Raw genomic sequence first — 9,752 nt, 5'->3', positions numbered from 1 at the left:
TCCCCCCCCTCGGCCATGACATCGACAGCCGGCAACCGATGCCGCGGTGTATGGAACTTCCGAAGTGGTCATTCTGGGCTCGACGCTTTTCACCAGCCAGCGACTTTTCGAGACGGCGGTGGACATCGACTGCGATGGGCGGCGGGATGTGGCGGCGCACTCGCGGTACGGCATGACTTTCCTCCCGTCGTCATCGCCGTTTACTCGCCAGTATCCCTCGACGGCTGGCGTGCCAGTGGACGGCGTGGCCCAGTTTGAGCCGGCGGATGAGGGCATGAAGCTGAGCGGATGCATAGCGGCGGAGATGGGCCCGGCGGGCATGCAGGCGGATACGTGGGCAACGCCGGTGTATGTGTCTGGAGGCTCGCAAGCAGCGCTGTCTTCGTCGGGGGTGTACGACGCGTGGGCTGGAGACTTGAACGGCGATGGAGTACCCGAGTTTGTCACGGCCGAGGATGTGGGGCTGAAGGCCATGGTGGGAAGTATGACGACCCGTTGGCCAAAGTACACCGATGCTATCACCATGGCCAGCGGGTATAGCACGGTGAGGGGCGTGCAGCAGCAGTTTGACTTTGCCGACATGGACAACGATGGCGACATTGATCTGGTGTGGTGGTCGCGGACGTCCCACACTGACGAGACAAGGTACCATCGCTCGCCGCGGTGGTTCGCGAACCACGGTAACGGTACCTTTGACTCACCGGGCACGACCATCTTTTCGTTCTCGGTCGGCTCGTACGTTGCTCTCCTCGCGCTCGGCGATGTCAACGGCGACAACTTCCCGGACGTGGCGTGGCACACGTACCAGGACACCACCCACATCGTGCACACCATCGGTCCGGGCGTGTTTTCATCGACGGTGGTGACGCTCACGCCCGACTGGGAGAACTGCCATTCTCTCAAGCTCTTTGATGTCGATGGTGATGGGGACATTGACGTTGTTCGCAATGCAAATGTTGAGGGCAAGCTCTTTGCGTACCTCAACGTGGCCGGACCGGGCGCTGACTTTGTGTTTGGCTCGACGATGACGATCATGGACCGCAACGACGCGCGAGGTTTCGACGTTGGTGACATCGACAACGACGGCGACCTCGATGTGGTGGCGTCGTCTTACACTGACGACGTGCTCATCATTCTACGCGGCGACGGGGCGGGCGGCTACAGCATGGAGGATACGCTGCGTTTGGATGGGTTGTATTCAGTTGAATTAGCAGATGTCAACAACGACACATACCTCGATGTAGTGGGCAAGCGCTACGGATCGAACATGTTTATGGCGCTGTACAATAGCGACGACGACACCTATGACGCGCTGATCTCGTTCTCAGGGATGGCCATCTTTCCGTCCGGGTGGAATCTGGTGGATATGGATGGCGACGGGATGTTGGACTTGGTCGGCTTCTCACTGTCGCTCACCGGCTCGACCGAGGGCGGCACTCTCTTCTACTACCGCAACATGTACCCCGATGTCGCAAGCGTGTTTGACGACAACCGGCCGATCCCTCTCCTTGGCGGCGTCAAGGGTTTTGGGGGTCCGCTGGTGGCGGATTTCAACGGTGATGGTGCGCCTGACTACCTTGGCATTCACGCCAACATGCACCTTTTTGATCTTGCTATTTACCTTGCGGCCGGGCCCGGGACGAGTGCCGGTGGCGCTGGCAAGCTTGCTTTCAATGGTGGGCAGCAGACGCTCGGGTTTGTCTTGGATGAAGTGATCGAGATGAATGTTGACGACTATGACGGTGACGGCGACTACGACTTTGTGTACGCAACATACTCGTCGTTCAGCCGGTCGACGGTCGAGTACCTCTCTAACGCGTACGGCGGGATCGCGGGCTCGCCGCTGGCATTTTCAGCTGCGGTTACGCTTGGCGAGTCCAAGAACTCGCGCGAGGTGGCGGTGGAGTTGATTGTGAATGACGCCGACGGCGATGGGAACGCCCGCGAGGTGGTGGTCGGCTGGCGGTCGTTGTCGTCGTTTGGCTCGAACAGCTACGGATACGTCACGCTGTACGAGGTCGACGACTGGGCGAGCGGCAGTCCGAGTGTCAACACCACCATGATTGCCGACGACATGGACTTGCTTGCGGCGGTTGTGGTGGTGGACATGGACCTTGACGGAAGCCTGGACCTTGTTGTGGCGGAGCGATGGAATCTGTATGCGCTGCTGAGCGGCGGCGGGGCGCTTCGAGAGTTGGCTACTAGCGGTCAGCGGCTGTTCTTGGGCGAGATCCAGACCTCGCGGTCCCAGTACGTGCTTGACCTCGCGGTGGCGTCGCTCAATCCGGGCGAGGACACCCACCTCGACATTGTCGGGCTGGTGAGCTCGAGCGAGCCAGTGGTGATGATGGGCTTGCCGGGCAACTCTAGCGCGCGAGTGCGGGTCAAGGATCATGTGCGCATGCCGTCTGTTGTCAATGGAGCCCGCGGCCTGGTTCTGACCGACTACGACAGCGACAGCTTTGTCGACGTTGTCTTTGCCACCATCGATGGTTTTAAGTGGCAGCCGAACCTCGGGTACCCGGCAGCGACCAAGGGCGCATTCCAGGTGACGTCGGCGAGTTATGGCATCCCCACCGGATGTGTTGCCGACTTTAACCGCGACTCGCGTCTGGACTTGGTGTACTACCGCAGCGACGATTCGGTCTTGGGCAAGCTTCACGTCCATACCAATGTGCCTGACTTTACCGGGCGCGGCGAAGTCGACTTTGTCGGCCGTATTCACCGGCTGGTGGCTGCTGACGTGGACATGGACGGGCTTGTGGACCTGCTGTTTCTCATGGCTAGCGGAGATGTGATCGGGTGGATGCCCAACTTGGGCGTGTTCCCGTTCTTTGACGCGGCGACGGCTGTGCAGGTGATCAACACGACCGATGTGGTGGAGCACCCCGAAGACATGGTGGCAATGCTGCTTGACGGTGACGAGTTTATCGATTTGGTTGTCCTCGGGCGTGACTCGGGAAACCTCGCGATCCTCCGTGGCAATCCTACTCTGCCGAAGCGGTTTGAAGAGCCGGTCGAGCTTGTGAGCTGGTCGACGACTCAGTGCAGCTGGGGCTACCGCCTGGCGCTGGTGGATGTGACGGCTGACGGCATGATGGACATGTTTATGGCGTGCTACACCAGCGGCTTTGTGGTCTGGTTCGAGTCGCTTGGACCGACAAATGACGCACCATGGAGTGTCAAGCCGCTGGAGCGCATTGCGGACACACCGGGGACGTGGAAGATATACGACGTCGAGATGGTCGACCTAACCGGCGATGGCCTCGTGGATTTTGTCTTTTCAATCGACGAGGCCACGACGAGTTCGGTCATGTACGAGATCAACATTGGTAATGCCACTCATCCAGTCTGGGGCCCAACCCACCGTGTTAGTTCGACGGTGGCATGGGGAGTCTTTACCCCACTTGACACTGATGGCCCAAGTCACGGACTGTCCCTTGAGTCTGCCGATTTGGACATGGATGGCCACATCGACATTGTGCTGTCCAGTGCGCTCGACAGGACCGGTGTCTTGCTCAACCAGACACCGCGTCTGCCCGCAAGCGCGTTTAACGACTCGCCAGATGAGGGCGAGCCGCGGCTTGCATCTGCGACGCGTTGGACCGACAATGCGAACTATCGGCTGCGTGGTCAGGCACGCGAGCTTTACGTTGCCGACATTGATGCCGATGGCTTCCCGGACTGGATCGCCGTCTCTGACCACCTCGAGCGAGCGGGCGGTGTACTCGGGGACAAACTCGGTGTGGCAGACGCCGCGGCCGCCTACGACGTTCCGGGTCGAGGTTGAGCGATGCGGGTACACGATGACGTGTGTGGCGGCGTCGGTGACGCGATGGGTCGGGCAGTGCAACGGCGACACGGTCCTGCTTCCGGCCGGGCGGTACACCGGATGCTGGCGCGATGTGCCGTACACGGTGGCCAAGTCTGTGCGACTTCTAGGCGAGGGCCCAGGCGCGGTGCTTGACTGCACGGCCGGCGAGCGGAGCGACGACGACGGTGCGCTGCTGTTCCGTGTGGAAGGGAGCACGACGGTGCTGAAAATGGAGAACATGATTGTGCTCGGAGCGCGGACGAACAAGGCTGTGTTTGGCGGCGGCAGCATCGAAGTTGTGGGCGGACGGCTGGAGCTTGTGTCTGTGACTGTGACCAACTCGACAGCGGTGACGGCGAACCAGCTGTCTGTGGCGTCGCCTGTGATTGGGTTTGGCGGAGCGGTGCTGCTTCGCGACGGCGGGTCACTGGTGGCACGCGACAGCGCGTTCGTGTCGAACACTGCGGAGCATTCTGGCGGAGCGATTGCGGCGGTGGGGCGCGACGTGAGCGTTGTGTTTGAGCGGGTGCGGTGCGTGAACAACCATGCGCTTGTGTCTGGCGGGTGCCTGTTCCTCGAGTCTGCAGACGGGACGTCGTTCCTGGAGATTGTAGAGTCTGTGGTGGAGGACAACGAGGCTGTGGGCCGGTCTGCGGCGATTGCGTATCCGCGGCGCGGCGGCGGCGGAGCTGTGATTGCGCTTGCGGGCAGCTTTAACGTGAGCGTGCAGCGGAGCACGATTTCGCGCAACGTGGCGCTTGAGAACGGCGGCGGGCTGTTCCTGCGGGCGTCCGGCGAGGGCCGAATTTCGGCCGAGTTTGGGACGCTGGGCGGCGGGAACGAGTCTGTGGTGTCGGACAACACGGCGCTCGGCGGGAGCGGCGGTGGGCTGCACGCGGTGTCGCTGGAGAACGGCGAGACGCGGATTGTGCTCGGAAGCGAGGCGATTGTGACGGCGAACTCTGCGAGCGGAAGCGGCGGCGGGATCGCGGCCGAGGCTGAGCGAGCGAGCCGTTTGGCGCGAGCGCGGCGGCGGTGGTGGCGAGCGGCGCAGTTGTGAGCTCGAACGCTGCTGACGTGCACGGCGGAGGCGTGGCCGGAAGTGGGCGTGGGGCGGACGGCCAGCTGACAGGCAGCACGCTGGCGGAGAACCGGGCGCGGCGGATCGGCGGAGCGGTGAGCGCGATCGGCGGCGGGCGGATGGTTGTCGATGGCTGCGTTGTCCGCGACAACGAGGCGGCGTTTGGCGGGGTGGGCGGAGCGACGTCCGGGGTCGACTACCTTGCCGGGACGGCGACGAAGAACGGCCAGGCGATCGAGGCATCGTCGGCGTCGCTGGAGGCGCTGCTGATTGAGGACGAAGTTACGCTTGGCGAAGGAAGTCTGTACAGCTGCGCGGAGCGCGGCGGGGTGTTTGTGCGCTCGAGCGTGCTGATGCGGAACTCTGCGGTGCACGGGAGCGTGGGCTTTGGGTGTGGGTCGCGGGTGAGCGTGGAGGGGACGGGAAGCGGGTTTGAGTTTGACGTGTCCGCCAAGCCGAACGGCAACGACGTGGGCTCTGGACTGTTCTTCAGCTGCCTGCCTGAGGGCGGGCTGTGTGGGATGGCGGGCGATCCGTGCTGTCTGGCCGAGTCGCCTGCGGAGCTGCGCGGGCTGCCGTGGGCGAGCGCGTCGAGCGGGATGCTTGGGGCGTTCAACCAGAGCCTGGACAAGGTGCAGAGCGTGGTCGGATACGGGGCGATGGCGGCGATGCCTGTGGTGTCGCTGCAGTGGATGGCGGGTCTGCCGGAGCTTGTGTCGTCGGGAGCGCCGTTTGGGAGCGGGTACGGAGTGGTGACTGGTCGGGACGCGCTCGGACAAGTGGTTGTTGACCCGCAGCTGATGCTCTCGATGGAGTTTGAGGACGGGGCAAAGGAGGCCGAGTTTGCGTTTGTGGGCTCTGGGCGGCAGCAGCTGATGACCGATGCCGAGCTGTCGTTTGGCGGAGTAGGGATTGCAGCGCGGAGCGGGGCCGAGGTGGGAGTGCCGATTGCGGTGCAGATTGCGGTTGCGCAGTCTGCGATTCCACTGGAGCTTGTGCCGGATGCGATTGTGCGCGACTCTGTGGTTGTGCAGGCGTGCCTGCCGGGGTCTGGAGCGATTATCAGGCCGGGCTCGACTGTGCTCGAGTGCACGCTGTGCGCCGAGGGCACGTTCTCGAATGCGACGTCGCTCGAGCCGTGCAAGATCTGCCCGGCGTCGACGGTGCTGACTGGGCAAGGGGCGACCGAGTGTCTGGCGTGCCCGGAGAACGCGCAGGTCATTCCCGGGTTTGTGCCCGAGCCTGGACTCGGACTCAACTGCTCGTGCATTCCCGGGTTCTGGACGGCGACGGGACAGATCAATGTGGGGTGCGAGGCGTGTCCGGAGGGGGCCAAGTGCGACGGCGGGCAGTCGTTGCCTGTGGCACGGCCTGGGTTTTTTCCGACGGAGGATCCTGGGGTGTTCCTGGAGTGCCCGAACGCCGGGGCGTGCAAGGGCGGGTTCCCGTTCCGGTGCACGGAGGGGTACACCGGACAGCTGTGCGGAGCGTGCGATCGCGGGTACTATGCGCTGAGCGGATCGTGCTACAAGTGTGACAACCGGACGCTGCCTATTTTCGCGGTGGTGTTTGTGCTCGCGGTGTGCTTTGTGGGCCTGCTCGTGTGGCTCAACGCCAAGGAGGAGCTGAGCTACCGGTTTGCGGCTGTGATGATCGGGTTCAACTCGCTGCAGATCAGCGCGATGTACGGGCAGTTTGAGCTGCCGTGGTCGAACTTTGCGTCGCAGTTTTTCAACGTGGTCTCGTTCTTCAACCTCAACTTTGACCTGAGCTCGCCCGAGTGTGCGACGGTGACGGACGATGTGTGGCTGCTCAAGTGGTGGATGACGGTGAGTCTACCGCTGCTGTTTGTTGTACCGTTTGCGATTGTGTATTGCAGCGTGATGGTGAACAAGCACCACCTTGCGCCGCGGCTGGGGCATGTGGTGCTGATTACGGGCGGAGCGCTGCGCGACGCGTGCCGGCGTGCGTACCTGCAGCTGATGGTGCTGCTGTACCTGCCGCTTGCGGCGATGGCGATGAGCTACCTGCAGTGCCGGCGCGACAAGGACGGGCGGTGGGTGCTCGAGGCTGCACCGGCGAAGAGCTGCTACGGGACGTGGTACTGGAACTACTTTGGAGTTGCGGTTGTGTTCTGCGTGGTGTACTGCCTGGGGCTGCCGTCGCTTGTGTTCTACCTGCTGACGCGGGTGCGGAGCGTGGCGGATCCTGTGCTGTTCAGTCTGCGGTACGCGTTCCTTGTGGGGCGGTTCTCGCCGGCCAACTACCGGTTCGAGGTGTGGATTATGGCGCGCAAGGTGAGCGTGGTGATGGCGATGACGTTTTTCCGTGCGCCGATGACCAAGGCGAACGTGGCGCTGTTTGCGCTTGTGGTGTCTATGTGCCAGCTGGTGCGGTTCCTGCCGTACGACACAATGTTCCACAACCACCTCGCGCTCGTGTGTCTCGCGTCGTGCCTGTGCATTCTGTGGGCAGGGACGTTTGCAGAGGCCGAGCTGCGGAACGGGGTAGCCGCAGGTGCGATCTGTATCAACGTGCTCGCGATCGTAGTGGGCAACATCATCGACCTTGTGCTCATCTACCGGCGCGACAAGGAGACTGAGAAGCTGTTTGAGGCCGAAGTGGAGGCCGGCGGGTTTGTGGCCGAAGAGATGTCGCTCGGATCGACGTTTGACGAGGCGATGATGGGTGGCGATGGTGTGGCGATTGGCAACGTGGTGATGAACCCGGTGTCGGCGAATACCGAGCCTAGTAGCAAGCCTGGCGGAACGCGGTTTGCGGAGCGTGCGTGGAACCCGGCGTTCAATCCCGCGTTTGACTCGCTGATGTACGGAAGCTGTGCGGGCGGCATCGAACTGGAGTCGCTTGGGACTCCGCCGCCGCTGAGCAAGGCACCGCTGACGGTGGCGTCTCCGTCTGTGAGCACTGTCGAAGCAACGCCAAATGGCTCGCTCGACTCGCGGGCGTTTGACTCGTTGGCTGGAGGTGGCGGGCAGCTTGTGTCGGGCATGGGCGCGTTTGAGTTTGTGTCTCCGCTGGTGCGTGTGGACGACGACTCGGACAGCGCGTCTGTGAAGGCGCTACGAACGCTGCCGCCGGAGATTGACATGGACGCGCTGATGTCGCAGGGCATGTTGGGCGGTGTGATGCCGTCGCTGGGAGGCTCTGTGATGGGGTCAGTCGACGGCGTTGCAGGCGGCGTTGCTGGTAGTGGCGCAGGCGGAGCGGCTGGCTCGTCGTCGTCGTCATACGTGTCGACGGTTGAGAGCAGCAGCTCTAGCTCGAGTTCTGGCCCGGGGACGAGCTCATCGAGCAGTAGTAGCTCGTAATTGTATGGCTAGGACGCGCAGTTCATTGAAGGAGATGTCGAACTAGATCTTGGGGATGGGGTAGCACGAGTCGGAGAGGATGCCGCAGGTGCCGCAGACCTCGATGGACTTGGGGCCACCCTTGCAGCCAAAGCCGTCGGCCGGGTTGATGTCGAGGCCGCAGGACGGGGTGGCCGGGCGGGCGATGCGGATGTAGCCGTTCTCGCCAAAGGAGGGCGACCAGGAGTTGCGGATGAGCCAGTAGGGACCGTACTTGGGGTCGTTGCCTGCACCCATGAGGACAACAGCATGGTCAATGTCTGGGTTCGTCTGGTTGCACGAGTTGAAGACGCCACCGGCGTAGTCGTGCCAGACGGAGGCGTCGACGGAGACGGCGATGGGGCCGGCGTTGACGAGGGCGTCCATGAGGGCGTGCGCGTCGTTGTTAGGCAGCTGCATGTAGCCGGTAATGGCGGCGGCAGGGGCCTTCATGGCGGAAGAGTTGGAGACCGGCGGGAAGTTCTGGCCAAAGAACGAGCGGTAAGGGTAGGTCCACTCGGAGCCGAGGGTGCCGTTCCAGGCGTCGACCATAAAGTCATAGGCGAGCTGGGCCGTGCCGCCACCGCAGCCGCCGGTTCCGCCGCACTGCTGCGGGTTCGGCGTCTCGAGGACCTGCTGCTGCGAGAGGGCCTGCAGCTTGCCGGTGGCGAGCGCGTAGTGGGACTCGAGGGTCTCGGCGGTAGCGAAGGACCAGCAGGAGCCGCACTGGGGAAAGGAGAAAATATTTTTTGGAGTAGAGTGAGTAAGGGTCGAGGGCGGGCGTGGGGGGGTGCGGGGAGAGGGAAGAGGGGAGAGGGAGGGGGGAGAGGGAAGGGCTTACCTGGCCCTGGTTCTTGACGGCGGTGGTGATGGACGGCGAGTGGTCGCGCCAGTCGATATGAGAGGGGAGGTCGGCGAGCGAGGCCGAGCGCGGGACGTAGGGCGTGGCGTGCTTGCCGGCGTGAGCGTTGCGCTCCGGGCGGAGGCCGCGAAGGGAAGCACGCTCCGAATCGGTGAGGGCGGTGTGGAGGTTGACGCCCATGTACCACGAGGCGTGGCCAGCGAGGTAGCGGGCGTTATGAGCGTTGATGACAGCGAGGCGGCGCGCGAAAATAGATTCCCGGTCCACCGTGACATCCGACCACATCTGAGTCACCGAAGGAAAGTCGTCGAGGTAAGCGGCAAAGGTGTAGCCATGCTCAGCGGTGAGGAGGCTCGGCGGAGCAGCCGTAGCCATGCCCACGCACACTGCAGCAAGCGCAAGCGCAAGCGCAAGCAGAGGAGTCATTGTCTTCATCGTCGTCGAGGAAAGTCGTCGTCGAGTTGAGTCTGCTGCGCTATGCCCGCGGGCAGCCGAGCCGGTGTGTCTGACGCGAGTGGCGGGAAGGTCACACGACTGGACGGGATATTGGAAGGTGAAAAAATTGTGGTGCGGCAGAGGAGGGGATGAAATATTTTAGGAGTGAGGTGTGTGTGTGTGTGGTGGGGGGGGGGGGGTCGGGGGAGGGGT

The 9,752-nt window shown here is 63.1% G+C and overlaps 3 protein-coding genes across 3 annotated transcripts in view; 2 read left to right on the top strand and 1 right to left on the bottom strand.

The window, feature by feature from the left end:
* Nucleotides 1-3,790, top strand: part of AMSG_12371 (uncharacterized protein) — a gene marked incomplete at both ends in the record, with an annotated part of 4,216 nt that extends 426 nt beyond the window's left edge. The window contains one exon of the mRNA XM_013897924.1: nucleotides 29-3,790. Within this exon, the coding sequence (XP_013753378.1) occupies nucleotides 29-3,790 (3,762 nt within the window). The remainder of the gene's footprint in view (nucleotides 1-28) is intronic.
* Nucleotides 3,791-3,806: 16 nt separating this feature from the next.
* Nucleotides 3,807-8,224, top strand: AMSG_12370 (uncharacterized protein; the record flags this gene model as incomplete). Its single annotated transcript, XM_013897923.1, has 2 exons — nucleotides 3,807-4,827; nucleotides 4,869-8,224. 2 exons carry the CDS (start codon nucleotides 3,807-3,809, stop codon nucleotides 8,222-8,224), a joined length of 4,377 nt encoding a protein of 1,458 aa, XP_013753377.1.
* Nucleotides 8,225-9,572, bottom strand: AMSG_10610 (papain family cysteine protease containing protein). Its single transcript, XM_013897875.1, has 2 exons — nucleotides 9,084-9,572; nucleotides 8,225-8,968 (listed from the first exon to the last, which is right to left on the bottom strand). The coding sequence occupies exons 1-2, from the start codon at nucleotides 9,537-9,539 to the stop codon at nucleotides 8,267-8,269; spliced, it is 1,158 nt and encodes a 385-aa protein (XP_013753329.1). The 5' UTR covers nucleotides 9,540-9,572; the 3' UTR covers nucleotides 8,225-8,266.
* Nucleotides 9,573-9,752: the final 180 nt, after the last annotated feature.

This window comes from Thecamonas trahens (genome assembly GCF_000142905.1).
Source record: "Thecamonas trahens ATCC 50062 unplaced genomic scaffold supercont1.62, whole genome shotgun sequence".
NCBI classification, from domain to species: domain Eukaryota; order Apusomonadida; family Apusomonadidae; genus Thecamonas; species Thecamonas trahens.
This window is presented reverse-complemented; position numbering and strand designations above follow the sequence as displayed.